The sequence below is a fragment of the Anomaloglossus baeobatrachus genome, chromosome 3 (genome assembly GCF_048569485.1).
Source record: "Anomaloglossus baeobatrachus isolate aAnoBae1 chromosome 3, aAnoBae1.hap1, whole genome shotgun sequence".
NCBI lineage: Eukaryota > Metazoa > Chordata > Amphibia > Anura > Aromobatidae > Anomaloglossus > Anomaloglossus baeobatrachus.
In genome coordinates, this window is record NC_134355.1 from 113,303,719 (window position 1) to 113,325,075 (window position 21,357).

The 21,357-nt window shown below is 48.0% G+C and overlaps 1 protein-coding gene across 3 annotated transcripts in view; it reads right to left on the reverse strand.

Annotated features, from left to right (window-relative positions):
- Positions 1-21,357, reverse strand: part of KIZ (kizuna centrosomal protein) — a 272,861-nt gene that overhangs the window by 17,536 nt on the left and 233,968 nt on the right. For all 3 annotated transcript variants that reach the window (XM_075339381.1, XM_075339380.1, XM_075339382.1), the window contains one exon: positions 11,479-11,549. In XM_075339381.1, coding sequence (XP_075195496.1) covers positions 11,479-11,549 — 71 coding nt within the window. The remainder of the gene's footprint in view (positions 1-11,478; positions 11,550-21,357) is intronic.

The window sequence follows — 21,357 nt, forward strand, 5'->3', positions numbered from 1 at the left end:
GGTGGGCCAGGACGCGATGGCCTCCACTTTCTCAGGCTCGGGCTTCAGTGTTCTCCCGCCTACCCGGTGACCGAGGTACTGGACCTCGCTCATGGCCAGCTGACACTTTCCCGGCTTGATGGTCAAACCTGCCTGGTGGATCCGCCTGAGCACCTGTGCTAGATGCTCTAGGTGGTCCTCCCAGGTGGGACTGAAGACGGCAATGTCATCCAGGTACGCGGCCGCGTACCCTTCAAGTCCCTTGAGCAGGGTGTTGACCATCCTCTGGAAAGTGGCAGGGGCATTCCTCATCCCGAATGGCATCACCGTGGACTCGTACAGTCCAAATGGGGTAATAAAGGCAGAGCGTTCCCTGGCCTTGCGAGTCAGGGGGATCTGCCAATATCCCCGGCTCAGGTCCATGATGGTCAGGTACTGAGCCCCGGCCAACTGATCGAGCAGGTCATCGATGCGTGGCATTGGGTACGCATCGGCGACCGTGACAGCATTGAGCCCCCTGTAGTCCACGCAGAACCGAGTGGTTCGGTCCTTCTTAGGGACGAGGACTACAGGCGAGGCCCAAGCGCTGTTGGATGCCTGGATCACCCCCAGCTTCAGCATCTCGTCAATCTCCTGGCGCATGTGTTGCTGCACCTCCAGGGAGACCCGATATGCTGAACGCCGGATCGGGGGATGATCCCCAGTGTCCACGTGATGGACAGCCAAGTCAGTCCGTCCGGGCTGGTTGGTAAACAACCCCCGGAAGGGGTGTAGGGTGGCCCACAGCTGGGACCGTTGGTCCTCCAAGAGCTGGTGGCCAACCTCCACATCCTCAATGGATCCGCCTGCCCTAACCTGGGCTAGCATATCCAAGAGGGTTTCCGCTTCTCCCTCCTCGGGCAGGTTGCACACCGGGAGTGCACATGCCTCCCGCTCATGATGTGCCTTCATCATGTTCACATGGAAGGGCTTCCGCCTTCCACGGGCAGGGTCCAGGGTGACCAGGTACGTCACAGGGTTGAGCTGCTGGTACACGAGGTATGGGCCTTCCCAGGCTGCCTGAAGCTTGTCCTGTGGTACGGGGACCAGTACCCACACCTTTTGACCCACTTGGTAGGTCCTCTCACAAGCGTTCTGGTCGTACCAACGCTTCTGATCGGCCTGGGCTTGAGCCATATTGTCGTGTACCAGTTGCGTCAAGGCCTGCATTTTGTCCCGGAAGCGCATGACATACTCGATAACCGACACTCCAGGGGTGGCCAAATCCCCTTCCCAAGCCTCTTTCACCAGAGCCAGGGGGCCCCGCACACGTCGCCCGTACAGGAGCTCAAACGGTGAGAATCCTGTTGAGGCCTGTGGAACCTCCCGGTAAGCAAATAACAGGTGTGGGAGATACCGCTCCCAGTCACGCCCATGGGAGTCGACCAACATCTTAAGCATCTGCTTTAAGGTGCCATTGAACCGCTCGCACAGGCCATTAGTCTGTGGATGGTACGGGCTGGCCACCAGATGTCGCACCTGGACCTGCTTACAGAGGGCCTCCATCAGCTGGGACATGAATTGGGTCCCCCGGTCAGTGAGCATTTCCTGGGGAAAACCCACTCGGGAGAAAATCTCCAGCAATGCGGTGGCCACCTTGTCAGCCCGAATGGACGACAAGGCCACTGCTTCTGGGTACCGGGTGGCATAGTCCACTACCGTCAGTATGAAGCGTTTCCCGGAGCTGCTGGGGATGGCCAGCGGGCCGACCAGATCCACAGCCACCCTCCTGAAAGGCTCATCGATGATTGGCAGAGATACTAGTGGGGCTTTGGGGTGTGGCCCCGCCTTCCCCACTCTCTGACAGGTTTCACACGAACGGCAGTAGGCAGCCACATCGGCCCCCATTTTTGGCCAGTAGAAATGCTGGTTTAACCTGGCCTTGGTCTTAGCGATCCCTAGGTGTCCGGCCATCGGAATCTCATGTGCGATCCGCAACAACTCCGTCCGGAACGGATAGGGTACCACCAACTGTCGGTCCCTGGGCCACGCCTCCGGGGAACCCTGCTGGACCGTGGCCCGGTACAGCCGTCCTTGGTCCCAGACCACTCGCTCCGGGTCCGAGTCCGAGGGAGGCTGGGCCGCCTGCTCCTTAAGAGCTTTCAGGCTGTCGTCAGCTTCTAACGCTGCCTGAAACCCCTGACTAGATGTGGCCAGAATCGACGAGACTGTCACATCTTCGGTCAGTACCCCGGGACCTGTGTCCTGGCCTCCACCTGACTCGGCTGCCACTTGGTCAGAAGGGGAAGAGCTATCGGACCTCCGGGAGGCCCCTCGGCTTCCAGCACTCCCACTGCGGGTGACAGCGGCCACAGCCGCTGCGACCGTGGGTCGTGCCTGCTCCTCCTCCGTTCCTGACCAAGTCGCCGGTTCAGGCAGACCTACCTGGCTTCCTGACACCCCGGTTGTGGGGGAACCATGCACCGAGATCTTACCTGGGAGCACTTCCGCTCCTGGACCGGCCCCAATCTCACCTGCCTGTTCCCCTCCTGCAGCAACAGAACCCCGCTGTGAAATCTCTGGGGACCCCACATTTGCTGTGGTAGCCCCCACCCCACACACTGGTCCTCCCCCTGCAGCACCCTGCTCTCTGCTTATCCCTGCAGAGGGCAACAGATCCCAGCTCACAGGCTGATTACTTGTAGAGGCATTGTCACACCTTTCTCTGACCCCCTCCCCTGTCACAGCTGCAGCTGTGTGTGTGTCTATGGTGTCTATGCAAGCAGAAATATCAGAGTTCACTCCCTCCTCCCTTACATCACTCATAGATAACACATTAACATTGTCCGGAGGCATGTCAGTACTGGCTGAAGGTTCAGCCCTTGGTTGGGGCCCAAACTGGGAGGTTATCTGCCCCAAATCTGTCCCAAGTAGCACGTTTGCGGGGATCCGATCAGTTACCCCCACCTCCCTCACCCCTCGCCCTGCGCCCCAGTCCACATAAATGTCAGCAACAGGCAGCGCCGGGTCAATGCCTCCAATCCCGGAGACAGCGAGGGTTTTTCCAGGGATCAAGTCTTGGGGGGACACCATCTCAGGCCGCACCAGAGTCACCTCCGAGGCGCTGTCTCGCAGTCCTATGGTCACAGACCGGCCGACGGTGACAGGTTGGAAGCTGTCCAGGGACCTACCACCACCCCCACCCACACAATACACCTTGGGCGGCCCTTGGGACGGGGACGGAGCCGGGGCCTTGGGACGCTGAGGGCACATGGCCTTGAAGTGTCCAGGTAGGTTGCACTGGTGGCACCGTCTTGGTTCTGCCACGGGCCTGGAGAGGGGAGTTGAGGGGGACACCCCCTGCAGTCTAGGGGCAGGTGGGGCAGTCGCAGAATTCATCTTACCCCCTCTCCAGGTGCTGCTGGTGGCTGCTCTCCTGGCTTCAGGAGCCCGATTGTTGGTGTAGTCATCGGCCAGGGCAGCTGTAGCCGTGGACCCCTTTGGCTTCTGGTCTCGGATGAACTGGCGGAGATCCTCAGGGCAGTTCCACAAGAGTTGCTCCGTGATGAACAAGTCCAGGATCTCCGGTCCGGTGGAAAGCTGCAGGCCTTGGGTCCAGTGGTCGGCAGCTCGGGCAAGTGCCCGCCTGTGGTCAGCCCAGGAGTCCTTTGGTCCCTTCTGTAGGCTCCGGAACTTCTTGCGGTAGGACTCTGGGGTGAGGTTGTACTGTTGGATCAGGGCCCGCTTGATGGTGTCGTAGCCCTGATCTGCCTCAGCAGGCAAGTCCCCAAGGATATCCAGGGCCTTACCCCTTAAACGGGGGGTCAGGTATTTGGCCCACTGCTCCTTGTCCAGATGGTGCTGCAAGCAAGTCCGTTCAAAAGCAGTCAAGAAAGAGTCCAAGTCTCCATCCTTCTCCAGCACTGGGAAGTCCTCAACACGGACCTTTGGAAGTTTGGTGTCTTGAAGGTCACGTGTGGCTGATGAGGGCCGGAGCTGAGCTAGCTGCAGCTGGTGGTCACGGTCTGCCTGTTGCCGTCGCTCCGCAGCCTCACGCTCTGCCTGGCGCTCTTCACGCGCTGCCTGCCGCTCTGCCCTGCGCTCTGCCAGGAGTTCCTTGTAGCCCTCCTGGTCTCCAGCCTGGAGAAGGGCCATAGCCATTTGAAGAAGGCTATCCGAGCCTCCCAGGCTCGGTGGAATGGCACGTGGTGATCTGCGGCCCGCTGCGGAGCCTGGTGATTCACTGTCCATTGCAGAGCGGAGGGCTGGCATCTGGCTCGTTGAGGACCCTTGGGCGAGCTCCTCCTCATTTTGTCCAGCAGTGCCAGGTTGTGCGATGTCCTCTGCAGAGCTGTTCTCTGGCGTCGGGCTCTTGGAGGGCTCGTGGACAACCTCCTCATCGTCTCTGGCCTGAGCATCGGCCATTCCTTTGGCTTTGCTCCTGGTGCTCTCAGCCATTCTTGCAGACTTTGGTCACTGACACAGAACTGACACCTGATGCCTCCACACACCTTACAGTATCTGCACTCTGACACTCTAGTGTTGAGCTAGTCTGAAGACCCCAGCAGCCACAGCTGCTGCAGGCAGTCTTTAGTGTCTGGGAGTATGGGTCTCACACTCACACACACTATTATCTCGATCCCACCGCTATGCCACCAATATGTCACAAACCACCGGGGGGGTCACTCAGAAATCCCCCGCGCTGGCTACCAGTACGTCACAATCGGGGGGTAACAAGTGGGGGTCACCCCTCCTTTATACCTCCCGACCGACAGACAGAGCACGTGACGCGCTCTCTAGCGCCCCTCTTATAGTCAGGCCAATTATGGAATTGCCCGACAATAAGCAAGGAGGCCGCTATACTACTTATGCCGATTATTGAAGGGTCCCCGGTGAGAGTAGGGTATATATTCCCCCGACCTCCGCGGGCGGAATATATAAAACCTCCCCGAATGTCACTGGCCTCCCCACAATAATCCTTGGCACAAACTCGCTGCCACCAACCGATTTACGGTAACTATTAGCCGAACACACAGACGTGGGATTCAAGATCGAGATAACAGAACAGCCCAAGATTAATTATATAATTTAATCAGCCTAAAGCACACTAGAAACTACAATATATACAATAGGGAATCTACAGAATATACATATGTCAGAGTACAGTTACAGATAAAGCATGGTTTACAAACAGGCATACACAGTTCCAGCAGTTACCTTGTGCGTCTGGCCACAGGGGGGCGCTGTAGACCAGGTTTCTAGGATCCTTCCCACAGATGTTTCCTACACGTGACCCCCAGCGAAAGAACACTGGAAAATGGCCGAAGTAGGGTTATCAACCTGGGCAAATCCAGGTCCCCTCCTACCTTAGTGACCTCACAGGGAAGCACTGCCACTCCCCCTGCATAGAGTCAGAGTAATATCCCAAAAGGGGCTATTACCTGCAACTCCGGACTGGGAGGTCCGATCGGGATGGTTCTGGTGCCATCAGATCCGCCCGGGTCCCCTCTGCATTTTGAGTCCACGCACGACTCATTTACCGGACTCCTACTAGCAGTTCTCTATATCTCGCCGCCCCAGGGTGCCATATACACTCCGAGGATATGCCCAGATTCGGCTCGAAGTCCCGATTTTAACGATGTAGGGGGTGTATGGCTGAGACGCACGGTAATATCATAACTGGGTATGATATTACGGAGCCAGCAGTATGCTCTCCTGTGGTGATTAGTTTCCTTTTGGTTTTGCCAGGTCACTGTCCACTTTCTTTGATGAGCGGACACAGCTCCCAGGGGCTCTTCCTCTCTCTCTTTGTTTTAGAGGCCTGAGGGAACACTAATCTCCATATCAGAGGAGATGGCTGTTAAAGGTGTAAGTGGAACACAGACCAGTTCCTTTGACACCTATCTGCTAAACAAACCGTTTATCCCTGTGGTAAATTTTCTGATTGAAGGAGTTGTGTGAAGGAAAGGGGGGGTGACACCAGGAGAGGGCTTCCTGACATAACTTGAATATCATGATTTATCGTCATATCTCCGGATTTACCTCACAATCAGTTTTCATGCCTAGTCCACGAAATTGCACTATTTGACGCTTTTCAGCAGCAGAAAGATCCTTACTTGTTCTCATATTGACTGAAACCCCATGCCTGCTTAATAATGTGGAAAGTAGTTTTCTTTTAATTGGGCTCACCTGGTAAACTAAATATCATAGGTTTTTGAGATTGATTTAGGTGATCCAAAGAACCTTGAGACACAATACTATCTATGAGCTTATGTGAAAAACTAAAAATTAAATCTTTTTGATACTTAAATCCGATTTGCATAACAATTTGGAACACAGTGCACAGTTGCACTCAAAGCTAATTTGCAATAGGGATCAAAAATTCAATTAGGAAAATTTTTAAACTTTCTGCTGTTTATAAGAAAGCAACTACAACCACCTTAAATCCTACCAAAGGTTTTATATGAGGTTCAAGCCAGGCAACTGACGGCCACTCCAGAAACTTCCAGAAATCTTTTCAATCCAAGCCATGGTGGACTATGAGGTATGCTTGTTATCATTGTCCTGTTAGAAGGTATGATGATACCCAAGCCTCAGCTTCCTCATAGAAGTCATGACATTTTCTCCTTGGATTACCGGATACTTAACTGAATCCATCTTGCTATCCACATGCTGCAAGTTTTTAAGTGCCAGAGTAAGAAAAGTAGCCATACAGCAACACCCACCGCAATACTTCACTGTAGACATCATCGAGCCACTGCCATGCCTCATTGAAGGCATCACTGAGCCACCGCCATGCTTCACTGTAGGCATCACTGAACCACCACCAATCCTCATTTTAGTCATCTATAAGCCACCACCATGCTTCACTATAGGCAGTATATTCTTTTCAGCATATGCTTCTTTCTGCCTTATCCAAAAGTACTGATTATCCATAGGCAGATAAGTTCCAGTTTTGTTTAATTACTTTACTGAATAGGGTCTGAAGACCTATTGTGCATTTTGGTCAGTAGAAGTGTACATCTTGAGCTTCAGGCATGTGCCATGGATGTTTTAATGAAAGGCAAAAACCCATTATAGCCAGTGTGCCAGTGCTTATGGCCAATTTTCCACACAGTCCAATGACTTACTAGGTAAATAAATCATATGGATTAATTCTGATCCAATGTTCACACTAGTCTACTGCATGTAAATAACAGGCATCTCCTGCACTTGTCCACTACACGGAACAGCACACAAAGCTGCACATGGAGCTGGGATTTCTGGATGTGAAAGGCCTAGGTTTTAGTATGGCCATCTGGACCTGAATGTACTGTGAAAACCGAAACCTCAGTGCCAACTGCCACCAAATCTGGCTGCTGGTCAATGGTAGTCATTCTTGGGATTTGACTTCATGCCTCAATTCAGTGATTCAATGAGACACAGTGGACGAGGAATAAAAGACATGCGGTTTATTAAAGTTAAAGTGTTTAGAAACCCACCGGTTTCTTCATCAGGAAAACGTGATTTGACTTTAATAAACAGCATGTCTTTTATTCCTCGTCCTCTGTACCTCATTGGTCGCACGGATTATATCCATTGTCTCCGTTCCATGATCTTTATACAACGTGGATCCACAACAGTCAGTCTAGATTGCTATTCTTATATGAGTTGTTCCTTCACAACTGCATCAAGTGAGCACACTTCCTTTTTGATCCCCCATTTATTCACAGTTAGGACCCTATTTGTAATTTCTAGGCCTGCTATCAAAAATTCAAGAATTTGGTAGCAGCTGGGAACAACTTATGTTTTCTGGCATGTCCAGGTAGAATAACCAGTGTTCCTTCAATGAAGACCTTTCACTGTATTTTATCATTTATGCTGAGTCCCTTGTCCAATTGGTGCTGGAACAAGTTTTCTTTTTTTCTGTACCTCTCCATTCAAAAGTTATACCCCCTGGAAATAAACGTGCAAATTTCCCATGAATTAACTGGACGTATCCAACAGAATTGTGTGGGAGTTTGCTTTTTCTACTCTAATGCTGGCTAATAAAACATCACTTGAGCCCACAGAAAAAGTCTATGGTATACGTATGCCTAGTTGGCTACAGTGCCTTGCGAAAGTATTCGCCCCCCCTTGAATTTTTCAACCTTTTCCCACATTTCAGGCTTAAAACATAAAGATAAAAATTTTAATGTTATGGTGAAGAATCAACAACAAGTGGGACACTATTGTGAAGTTGAACGAAATTTATTGCTTATTTTAAACTTTTGTAAAAAAGAATAAACTGAAAATTGGGGTGTGCAATATTATTCATCCCCTTTACTTTCAGTGCAGCAAACTCACTCCAGAAGTTCATTTAGTATCTCTGAATGATCCAATGTTGTCCTAAATGACTGATGATGATAAACATATCCACCTGTGCGTAATCTAGTTTCTGTATAAATGCACCTGCTCTGTGATAGTCTTAGTGTTCTGTTTAAAGCACAGAGAGCATCATGAAGACCAAGGAAGACAACAGGCAGGTCTGTGATACTGTTGTAGAGAAGTGTAAAGCCGGATTTGGTTACAAAAATATTTCCACAACTTTAAACATCCCAAAAAGCACTGTGCAAGTGATCAAATTGAAATGGAAGGAGTATCATACCACTGCAAATCTACCAAGACCCGGCCGACCCTCAAAAATTTCATCTCAAACAAGAAGACTGATCAGAGATGCAGCCAAGAGGCCCATGATCACTCTGGATGAACTGCAGAGATCTACAGCTGAGGTGGGAGAGTCTGTCCATAGGACAACAATCAGTCGTACACTACACAAATCTGGCCATTTCTTAAAGATTTCCATAAAAAGTGTTGTTTAAAGTTTGCCACAAGCCACCTGAGAGACACACCAAACATGTGGCAGAAGGTGCTCTGGTCAGATGAAACCAAAATCAAACATTTTGGCCACAGTGCCAAACGATATGTTTGACATAAAAGCAACACAGCTCATCACCCTGAACACACCATCCCCACTGTCAAACATGGTGGTGGCAGCATCATGGTTTGGGTCTGCTTTTCTTCAGCAGGGACAGGGAAGATGGTTAAAATTGATGGGAAGATGGATGGAGCCAAATACAGGACCATTCTTGAAGAAAACCTGTTGGAGTCTGCAAAAGACTTGAGACTGGGACGGAGATTTGTCTTTCAACAAGACAATGATCCAAAACATAAAGCAAAATCTACAATGGAATGTTTCACAAATAAACATATACAGGTGTTAGAATGGCCAAGTCAAAGACCAGACCTGAATCCAAATCGAGAATCTGTGGAAAGAGCTGAAAACTGCTGTTCACAAACGCTCTCCATCCAACCTCACTCGGCTCCAGCTGTTTGCAAAGGAAGAATGGGCAAGAATTTCAGTCTCTCGATGTGCAAAACTGATACACATACCCCAAGCGACTTGCAGCTGTAATTGCAGCAAAAGGTGGCGCTACAAAGGGGCCGAATAATATTGCACGCCCCACTTTTCAGTTTATTATTTTTTATGAAAGTTTAAAATAAGCAATAAATTTCATTCACCTTCACAATTGTTTCCCACTTGTTGTGGATTCTTCACCATAAAATTTAAATGTTTTATCTTTATGTTTGAAAGCTGAAATATGGGAAAAGGTTAAAAAATTCAAAGGGGCCTAATACTTTCGCAAGGCACTGTAAAGGAAAAAATTAGGATAATTTTGGAATGGAAGAGAATCAAAGGAAACAAAGAAAAAAAAACCCTGTTCCAGAATTAGTGGAGCAGCAGCAATAAGGCTATGTGTCCATGAGGCTTTTTTATATGCATCTTTTCTTCACATAAAAAGCATGTTTTGACAGGAAAAATGCTGCAGCAAAAAAACGCACATTTTTTATTGCGTTTGCGCGTTCTTTTCATGTCCAATTTTTTCCTGCTTCTTTTTTTACTTTTTTTCTTTAGTCATGGCGATCGCGGGGCTTCAGGCGCTGTACCCCCGTGATCGCCGCTGGGTCTCCGGCTGATGTTACAGCTGGGACCCAGCTCTCACTGCCCAGAGTGGTGCCCGCGTCGCTCCCGGCAGTTTAACCCCCTGAATGCTGTGATCAATGCAATCACAGCATTCAGAAGGCAGTGAGAGGGATCGCAGTAGTCTGTAAATTGGCATTTTGTGTTGAATTTGGAAAAACCATTTGTTATATTAATTGTGTTGAAGCATTTTAATTGGAAACAGCAGAAAGTTCATAATCTAATATATAAAGCTGAGTGCATGTATGTGGGTGTGTATGTACGTGTGTGTGTATGTCCGCTAAAGGAATCGGCACCGTCGCATTTACAATCACGAAATTTTGCAGACACCCCATGTGACTCAGGGAACGTGATAGACTATGTTTTGACCTGAAAATGTAACCACGCTTTACAGTTACTCTACATAAAACCTGCCTCCATTAAAGTGAATGGAGCTGTGAGCTATAGGTTATTAATAGGACCGGTGAGTGGTTGCTACAGGAACAAAATAAATTGTTAGGATAAGAAGCTTATGTGTGAGGTAATAAGATGTCGGTGGGGAGACAGACAGACAGGGAAAGAGACAGAGCGAGACAGACAGTCAAAGGCACAGACAGAGGCAGACAGACAGGGAAAGAGACAGACAAGAAAAGAGACAGGGAAAAACACAGAGACAGGGAAAGAGACAGACAGGGAGAGATAGGGAAAGAGACAGAGACAAAGAAAAAGACGGGGAACGAGACAGACGGGGAACGAGACAGACGGGGAACGAGACAGACGGGGAACGAGACAGACGGGGAATGAGACTGACAGACAGACACAGAGCTAGAGAGAGACAGACACAGACAGACACAGAGATAGAGAGAAAGAGACAGACAGACACAGAGCTAGAGAGAGACAATCAGAGAGACTGATACTGAGACAGACAGAGAAAGACACAGCCAGACAGTCATAGATAGAGAGAGACACAGACAGACAGAGACAGACACACAGACAGAAAGAGACAGACAGAGATAGACACACAGAGACAGACACACAGAGACAGACATACAGAGACAGACATACAGAGACAGACATACAGAGACAGACACAGACAGACAAATAGTAAGGATCACAGCGTTCCTCCGGGTGAAAAAACATGCAATTCTTTATTCCATCAGTTGTGTAACAGCAACGTTTCGACCTTGTGGTCTTTGTCAAGCATAGACTATGCTTGACAAAGACCACAAGGTTTAAACGTTGCTGTTACACAACTGATGGAATAAAGAATTGCATGTTTTTTCACCTGGAGGAACGCTGTCATCCTTACTATTGGGTATGTTATTTCAAGTGATCCCTTGATCATGGACGTGCACTCCTAAGGTGCTGATTGTGCTGTTGCACAGGCATTTATGTTTTTTAACCAAGGTGCTGTGGACTTTTCTTTTTTTTTGAGACAGAGACAGACAGACACAGACTGGGAGACAGACAGAGAGACAGTTGCTATCCCGGGCAACGCCCGGGTACTACAGCTAGCTGTTACTATGAATCCTAAAACTCACCTTTAGACTTGATATTGTTTGGTCCTTTGGAAAACATCAGATTTGATGACACTGTACTGGTATTTTCTTTTCTGTGTAGAAAGACAACAGAAAGAACAGGTTGTACATATTAATATAATGATGAATATACACTAATGTTCAGCTAAAATTACATCTATCACAATTTAAAGCACCACTCCAGTGTTTGTTTTTCAGCGCTGGAGTGGTGCTTTATATGTAAATCCCCTTAATTGGGCAGAACAAAGTGCGCATGCGGCGAAGCGTAATGGAGGCCTCTCTGCGATTGACGTAGGACGCGTCACGCACACGGGGCTGTTCAGGAGGATGGCGATTGCACAAGATGGAGGAGGCACCAAACCAAAACCAGCGACACCCATCAAACCACCCCCCTAGGTGAGTATAATAGAGGTTTTTTACATTATACAGAGCAATCTGAGCTCTTATATACAGTATTCTGGAATGCTGTATATAAGAGTTCAATGATGGTGGCCCCAGTTCATAAAGGAAAAACCTGGTGGCAGGTTCCTTTTAGAGTAATGATTGTAAGCGCCATAGAAAAGAGCTTGTAAATCAGAGGTAGCTCAGTGGTTAGCACTCTTTCTTTGCGGCGCTGAGGTTTAGGATTCAAATTGAGGACAACATCTCTAAGTAGTTTATATGTTCTCCCCGTGTGTGTGGGTTTCCTCCAGGTACTCCAGTTTTCTTCCACACTCCAAAGACATAGGGAATTTGGATTGTGAACGTCAATGAGTTGATGATGATGTCTGTAAAACGCTATGGCATTAATAGGTGCTATATAAGCAAGTGAAATAAATAAAATCACAGCGCTCCCTCCCTAGGAGACTGGCCACCACTAATAGAATGCTGCGGTGGCAGGTGCCATAGGCAACGAACAATAAATAATGGAATTAAAAATCTTGCTGTTCCTGAGAAGGGAGAGGATTTTTACAAGCACTTTGCAATTTTACCCATTTATGATGTTTAGAAAATTTCTTAAAATCCTCTTTACTGTATCTTTTCTCTATCTATAGGACAGTGATGTCCAACTTTATTACGCCAAGTACAGAAAAATGTCATACTATTCTAATGCTTTATCAAAATAGCAGCTGCACTCAAGTAGAGGGAGGAAAAAAACAAAGATGTATATGGTGAACACTGGAATGTGAAAATGCATTACTGCAAAGAAAATATGAAAAATGTGAAAAAGCGTTTTGGGAAAAAATAAGTTATTTTGCAAATAAAATTGGTTAAGTTTAATTGAGCCCAGTTACCACGCCAAGGTATAACTCTCAACTGGGTCCTAATCTAAATTTCTGCCTCTTTTCGTGTCATTCCTGACCTTTTTATAAGGGCTAGAGAAGAACCTGCAAAAGGAAAATTAAAACACCTGAGGTCACTGGTAGGAGAGCACAGACAAAGGACATGACTCCATAGTACAAAATACAAGAATTGCCGACATTTCCTATATCTTATAGTCTGAACTGGTGCAAACTGAGCATACCATACATTATCCAAATAGCAGCTGCACTCAAGGAGAGGGAAGGAGAAAAAGCAAAGAGATGTATATGGTGAACACTGGAATGTGAAAATTCACTACTGCAAAGAAAACATGAAAAATGTAAAAACAATTTTTGGGAAAAAAATGAGTTATATGCCAAGGTATACCTCTCAACTGGGTCCTAATCTAAAAAAGTGAGGAATGACATGAAAAGAGGCAGAAATTTAGATTAGGACCCAGTTGAGACTTATACTGTGGCGTGGTAACTGGGCTCATTTAAACTTGGCCAATTTTATTTTCAAAATAACTCATTATTTTCCCAAAAATTTTTTTTCACATATTTTTTGTTTTCTTTGCTGTAGTGCATTTTCACATTCAAGTGTTCACCATATACATCTCTTTGGTTTTTTTCCCTCCCTCTACTTGAGTGCAGCTGCTATTTTGATAATGTATGCTATGTTCAGTGTGTACCAGTTTAGACTATAAGATTTAGGAAGTGCTAGCAATTCTTGTATTTTATACTATTCTAATGCCACCTCTGCCCCAAAATTCCTAGTGTAGGGATGGGTAAGATATTTTTTTATATATATATATATATATATATATATATATATACACACACCGTATTTTTCGCTTTATAAGACGCACCTGATTATAAGACGCACCCCCAAATTTGGTGAAGGAAAAGAGAATTTTTTTTTTTAATGTTAAATGGGGTCCATCTTATAATGCCAGTGTCCGTCTAACAAATCATATAGGGTATATATCCCTCATAGCCCCCCATCCTAAAATTAGCCCCCCTTATTCTGGATATGGCCCCCTTATATTGAATATAGCCTCCTTGTGCTGGGACACGTCCCCCTGTGCTGCCAATGGCCCCTATAGATGGTACACCTCCCCTGTGTTTGATATGGCCCCCATGTGTGCTGCCCATGGCCCCTATAGATGGCACACTTCCCCTGTGTTAGATATGGCCCCCATGTGTGCTGCCCATGGCCATTATAGATGGCACATCTCCCCTGTGTTAGATATGCCCCCATACTGCTGCCCATAATAAAATAAAATACTCTTTCCTTACCTTCTCAGCGCTGTCCCTCCTCGTGTCTCCCTCCTCGCAGTTGAGCTCCGGCTTCCTGCACTTCCTGGTTCTTGCTGCCGGTCATGTGATCGGCACGGCAGAGTGATATCATCTATGCATGCCTTATCACAGACAGCAGCAGCAGGAGACCGGAGATCAGCGCTGGAGGTAAGTTAAGCTTTTTTTATTTTACTATGGGCAGCAGCATGGGGGCCATATCTAACACAGGGGGGATTCATGTGCGATCAAAGGAGGGCGCAGGCAGATATAATATGCCCCGCTGCCCCAGCCCCTCAGCGTGATGCAGTTTCAGCAACACGCTGCTGATGGACAGCGGCTGTGCATATTATATGAGCGGGAGCAGGAGATCAAATGCTGCCGCGCGCAGCTGTCACCTGCCCCCCGCACCGCTCAAGAGCGGACCCTGCAGTATATATATATATATATATATATATATATATATATACCCCCCCCCCCTGTATATTCGGCTTATAAGACGCACCCCCTACTTTCCACCAAAATTTGGGGGAACAAAAGTGCGTCTTAGAACAATATGGTATATGTATATATATATATATATATATATATATATATATATATATATCTTGTCCAGTACTATAACCTATAAAAACATGTTGAAATCAGTTTGCTACCCTATTTGTCATGCTATCTCTGGCCGCACACAGTATGTTAGTCCCCTCAAGTATACTTTTGTAGAAAAGATAGTTTGTGCATACTATTCACCCACAGATAATCACCTAGATTAGTATAACATGTTGTTGTCATGATAACTACAGGATAGCGGGAATTGGGGATCCTAAGCTGACCCTCAAGTTAGGGGGCCCCACGCTATCGCTAACCTCAGGGATACTCCTAAAGGTGGAGAGGCCTGAGTCTCCTTCCTGGGCCTACTCATGATCAGTTCTGATCTTATTCCTTCTTCTCCTCCCCAGGGAGGCACGGGACAGGAGTGTGTTGAAAACCACAGAAATAGAAAGACAGGGAAAACCAAATCTCTGTTACTCAGCACGTACACACAGAGATATAAGACATTAGGAAACTAGGAGGAAAACAAAAGCAGGAAGGAGGCAAAAAAAAAATAATAGGGAAAAACTACACAAACGCTCCAAGCAAAAGCAACACTTTCACCAGAAAGTCTGGGACACCACAGCTCACAGACCAACAAACAATAACCTATAGCTGGCATTGGTAGATTTCATCCCGCATAAATAGGAGGGGAGCAGATGTGATTGACTTCTCCATGACACATGTGATCACAGGAGCCTAACAAGCAGACAACCTAAATTAACTTTTATTAGCCTGCCTATGAATCAGAACACAGCAGGTCGACGCCTGCGTCTTCCTGTGTTGTTCCCAGACATCAGAGACACCATCGATACTCTCCATGTCAGGATAACTTTGTATGCAGCTTAATTCATATGTCCTTGCTGAAGCATCCCCACATCATCACCTATCCTCCACCAAATTTCACAGTGGGTGGAAGACATTGTGGCTTGTACGCCTGTCCAAGTCTTAGGCGGGCGTTGCACGTTGCGACATCGCAAGCCGATGCTGCGATGTCGCACGCGATAGTCCACGCCCCCGTCGCAGGTACGAAATCGTGTGATAGCTGGCGTAGCGAAAATTATCGCTATGCCAGCTTCACATGCACTCACCTGCCCTGCGACCGTCGCTCTGGCCGGCGACCCGCCTCCTTCCTAAGGGGGCGGGTCGTGCGGCGTCATAGCGACGTCACACGGCAGGCGGCCAATAGCGGCGGAGGGGCGGAGATGAGCAGGATGTAAACATCCCGCCCACCTCCGTCCTTCCGCATAGCCGCCGGCGGCAGGTAAGGAGATGTTCCTCGCTCCTGCGGCTTCACACACAGCGATGTGTGCTGCCGCAGGAACGAGGAACAACATCGTACCTGTCGCGGCACCGGCATTATGGAAATGTCGGTGAATGCAACGATGATACGATAACAACGTTTTTGCGCTCGTTCATCGTATCATCTAGCATTTACACAGTACGATGTCGAAAAAGACGCCGGATGTGCGTCACTTTCGATTTGACCCGACCGACATCGCACGTGCGATGTCGCAACGTGCAAAGCCGCCCTTAGTCTAACCATTAGACGACCAGGTGTTGGGTAAAACTGAAAATTAGACTCATCAAAAAAGATTACCTTACTCTAGAAATTGGTCAGGAATTGGGCAGATTAAAATTTGTGAAGGACGTATGAATCAAGCCACATATAAGGTTATCCTGGAAAAACAGTTGCTTTCTTCTGCTCAGGCAATGTTTCCCAGCTCTGAGGACTGTTTTTTTCAAGTAGGACAATGCGCCATGCAACACAGCTAGGTCAATGTGTGGATGAAGGACCACCACTATCCAATCTCCAGACCTGAACCCCATTGAAAACCTCTGGAATGTAATCAAGAGGAAGAACAATAGTCACAAGCCATCAAACAAAGAAGAACTGCTTACATTTTTGCACCAGGAGTGGCATAAGGTCACCCAAAAGAAGTGTGAAAGACTGGTGGAAAGCAGCCAAGACGCATGAAAGCTGTGATTAAAAATCATGGTTATTCCACAAAATATTGATTTCTGAACTCTTCCTGAGTTAAAACATTATTAGTATTGTTGTTTCTAAATGATTATGAACTTTTTTATTTTCTTTGCATTATTTGAGGTCTGAAAGTAATGCAATTTTTTGTTATTGAGACCATTTCTCATTTTCAGAAAATAAATACAAAATGTATTACTTGGAAATTCGGAGACGTGTTGTCAGTAGTTTATAGAATAAAACAACAATATACATTAAACTCAAAAAAATATACCTATAAAGAGAAAAATCTGAAAAACTGAACATTTTGCAGTGGTCTATACATTTTTGCCAGAGCTGTATAAACACACACACACACACACACACACACACATATTTATATATACGTATGTATATATAGACTTGAAACAGAAATACAACAAACATATATATATATATATATATATATATATATACTAGAAGGTGGCCCGATTCTAACGCATTGGGTATTCTAGAATTTATTGTGCAGTTAATGTATGATTTTTGTTATATATATATATATATATATATATATATATATATATATATAGAGGTTGTTGTGTGTAGTTGCCAAGTGTTTGTGTAGGGCGCTGTACATGTTCTGGGTGTTGTCTGGGTGTGGGGGTGTGTGAGAGCGGTGTTGTTTGTGTGTTGTGTTGTGTGTGTTGCTTTGTTTCTGGAGCGCTGTGTGTCTGCAGCGTTGTGTGTGTGTGGTGCTGTGTGTGTTGCGCGGTTTGTGTGGGTGTGTGTGTTTTGGGGGGAGGTATGTTTTGTGCAGTGTGTGCTGGAGGCGTAGTCCTGGGGAGAGAGGAGTATAATAGGAGGAGTAGTCCTGGAGGGAGAGGAGTATAATAGGAGGAGTAGTCCTGGGGGGAGAGGAGGATAATAGGAGTCCTGGAGGGAGAGGAGGATAATAGGAGGAGTAGTCCTGGGGGGAGAGGAGTATAATAGGGGGAGTAGTCCTGGGGGGAGAGGAGTATAATAGGAGGAGTAGTCCTGGGGGGAGAGGAGTATAATAGGAGGAGTAGTCCTGGGGGGAGAGGAGTATAATAGGAGGAGTAGTCCTGGAGGGAGAGGAGTATAATAGGAGGAGTAGTCCTGGGGGGAGAGGAGTATAATAGGAGGAGTAGTCCTGGCGGGAGAGGAGTATAATAGGAGGAGTAGTCCTGGGGGGAGAGGAGTATAATAGGAGGAGTAGTCCTGGGGGGAGAGGAGTATAATAGGAGGAGTAGTCCTGGGGGGAAAGGAGTATAATAGGAGGAGTAGTCCTGGGGGGAGAGGAGTATAATAGGAGTAGTCCTGGGGAGAGAGGAGTATAATAGGAGTAGTAGTCCTGGGGGGAGAGGAGGATAATAGGAGGAGTAGTCCTGGGGAGAGAGGAGTATAATAGGAGTAGTAGTCCTGGGGGGAGAGGAGGATAATAGGAGGAGTAGTCCTGGGGAGAGAGGAGTATAATAGGAGGAGTAGTCCTGGAGGGAGAGGAGTATAATAGGAGGAGTAGTCCTGGAGGGAGAGGAGTATAATAGGAGGAGTAGTCCTGGGGGGAGAGGAGGATAATAGGAGTAGTCCTGGGGGGAGAGGAGGATAATAGGAGGAGTCCTGGAGGGAGAGGAGTATAATAGGAGTAGTCCTGGGGGGAGAGGAGTATAATAGGAGGAGTAGTCCTGGGGGGAAAGGAGTATAATAGGAGGAGTAGTACTGGAGGGAGAGGAGTATAATAGGAGTAGTCCTGGGGGGAGAGGAGTATAATAGGAGGAGTAGTCCTGGGGAGAGAGGAGTATAATAGGAGGAGTAGTCATGGGGAGAGAGGAGTATAATAGGAGGAGTAGTCCTGGGGGGAGAGGAGAATAATAGGAGGAGTAGTCCTGGGGGAAGAGGAGTATAATAGGAGGAGTAGTCCTGGGGGGAGAGGAGTATAATAGGAGGAGTAGTCCTGGGGGGAGAGGAGTATAATAGGAGGAGTAGTCCTGGGGGGAGAGGAGTATAATAGGAGGAGTAGTCCTGGGGGGAGAGGAGTATAATAGGAGGAGTAGTCCTGGGGGGAAAGGAGTATAATAGGAGGAGTAGTCCTGGAGGGAGAGGAGTATAATAGGAGGAGTAGTCCTGGGGGGATAGGAGTATAATAGGAGGAGTAGTCCTGGGGGGGGAGGAGTATAATAGGAGGAATAGTCCTGGGGGGTAAGGAGTATAATAGGAGGAGTAGTCCTGGGGGGAGAGGAGTATAATAGGAGTCGTCCTGGGGAGAGAGGAGTATAATAGGAGTAGTAGTCCTGGGGGGAGAGGGGGATAATAGGAAGAGTAGTCCTGGGGAGAGAGGAGTATAATAGGAGTAGTAGTCCTGGGGGGAGAGGAGGATAATAGGAGGAGTAGTCCTGGAGGGAGAGGAGTATAATAGGAGGAGTAGTCCTGGAGGGAGAGGAGTATAATAGGAGGAGTAGTCCTGGGGGGAGAGGAGGATAATAGGAGTAGTCCTGGGGGGAGAGGAGGATAATAGGAGGAGTCCTGGAGGGAGAGGAGTATAATAGGAGTAGTAGTCCTGGGGGGAGAGGAGTATAATAGGCGGAGTAGTCCTGGGGGGAGAGGAGTATAATAGGCGGAGTAGTACTGGGGGGAAAGGAGTATAATAGGAGGAGTAGTACTGGAGGGAGAGGAGGATAATAGGAGTAGTCCTGGGGGAGAGGAGGATAATAGGAGGAGTCCTGGAGGGAGAGGAGTATAATAGGAGAAGTAGTCCTGGGGGGAGAGGAGTATAATAGGAGGAGTAGTCCTGGGGGAAAGGAGTATAATAGGAGGAGTAGTACTGGAGGGAGAGGAGTATAATAAGAGTAGTCCTGGTGGGAGAGGAGGATAATAGGAGGAGTAGTCCTGGGGAGAGAGGAGTATAATAGGAGGAGTAGTCCTGGGGGGAGAGGAGTATAATAGGAGGAGTAGTCCTGGGGAGAGAGGAGTATAATAGGAGGAGTAGTCCTGGGGAGAGAGGAGTATAATAGGAGGAGTAGTCCTGGGGGGAGAGGAGTATAATAGGAGGAGTAGTCATGGGGAGAGAGGAGTATAATAGGAGGAGTAGTCCTGGGGGGAGAGGAGAATAATAGGAGGAGTAGTCCTGGGGGGGAGAGGAGTATAATAGGAGGAGTAGTCCTGGGGGGAGAGGAGTATAATAGGAGGAGTAGTCCTGGGGGGGAGAGGAGTATAATAAGAGGAGTAGTCCTGGGGGGAGAGGAGTATAATAGGAGGAGTAGTCCTGGGGGGAGAGGAGTATAATAGGAGGAGTAGTCCTGGAGGGAGAGGAGTATAATAGAAGGAGTAGTCCTGGGGGGATAGGAGTATAATAGGAGGAGTAGTCCTGGGGGGAGAGGAGTATAATAGGAGGAATAGTCCTGGGGGGAAAGGAGTATAATAGGAGGAGTAGTCCTGGGGGGAGAGGAGTATAATAGGAGTAGTCCTGGGGAGAGAGGAGTATAATAGGAGTAGTAGTCCTGGAGGGAGAGGAGTATAATAGGAGGAGTAGTCCTGGAGGGAGAGGAGTACAATAGGAGCAGTAGTCCTGGGGGGAGAGGAGGATAATAGGAGGAGTAGTCCTGGGGAGAGAGGAGTATAATAGGAGGAGTCCTGGAGGGAGAGGAGTATAATAGGAGTAGTAGTCCTGGGGGGAGAGGAGTATAATAGGCGGAGTAGTCCTGGGGGGAGAGGAGTATAATAGGCGGAGTAGTACTGGGGGGAAAGGAGTATAATAGGAGAAGTAGTACTGGAGGGAGAGGAGTATAATAGGAGGAGTAGTCCTGGGGGGAGAGGAGTATAATAGGAGGAGTAGTCCTGGGGGGAGAGGAGTATAATAGGAGGAGTAGTCCTGGGGGGAGAGGAGTATAATAGGAGGAGTTGTCCTGGGGGGAGAGGAGAATAATAGGAGGAGTATTCCTGGGGGGAGAGGAGTATAATAGGAGGAGTAGTCCTGGGGGGAGAGGAGGATAATAGGAGGAGTAGTCCTGGGGGGAGAGAAGGATAATAGGAGGAGTAGTCCTGGGGAGAGAGGAGTATAATAGGAGTAGTCCTGGGGGGAGAGGAGAATAATAGGAGTAGTCCTGGGGGGAGAGGAGTATAATAGGAGGAGTAGTCCTGGGGGGAGAGGAGTATAATAGGAGGAGTAGTCCTGGGGAGAGAGGAGTATAATAGGAGGAGTTGTCCTGGGGGGAGAGGAGAATAATAGGAGGAGTATTCCTGGGGGGAGAGGAGTATAATAGGAGGAGTAGTCCTGGGGGGAGAGGAGGATAATAGGAGGAGTAGTCCTGGGGGGAGAGAAGGATAATAGGAGGAGTAGTCCTGGGGAGAGAGGAGTATAATAGGAGGAGTAGTCCTGGGGAGAGAGGAGTATAATAGGAGGAGTAGTCCTGGGGGAGACGATTCTAATAGGAGAAGTAGTCCTGGGGGGAGAGGAGACTAATAGGAGTAGTCCTGGGGAGAGAGGAGGATAATAGGAGGAGTAGTCCTGGGGGGAGAAGAGGATAATAGGAGGAGTAGTCCTGGGGGGCGAGGAGTCTAATAGGAGCAGTAGTCCTGGAGGGGAGGAGTCTAATAGGAGTAGTCCTGGGGGAGGAGTCTAATAGGTGGAGTAGTCCTGGGGGGAGGTGTCTAATAGGTGGAGTATTCCTGGGGGGAAGGTGTATAGGTGACCAATGTGTGCGGGCGGGCGTGGCCGAGCGGGCAAAGTGTGCGGGGGACGGG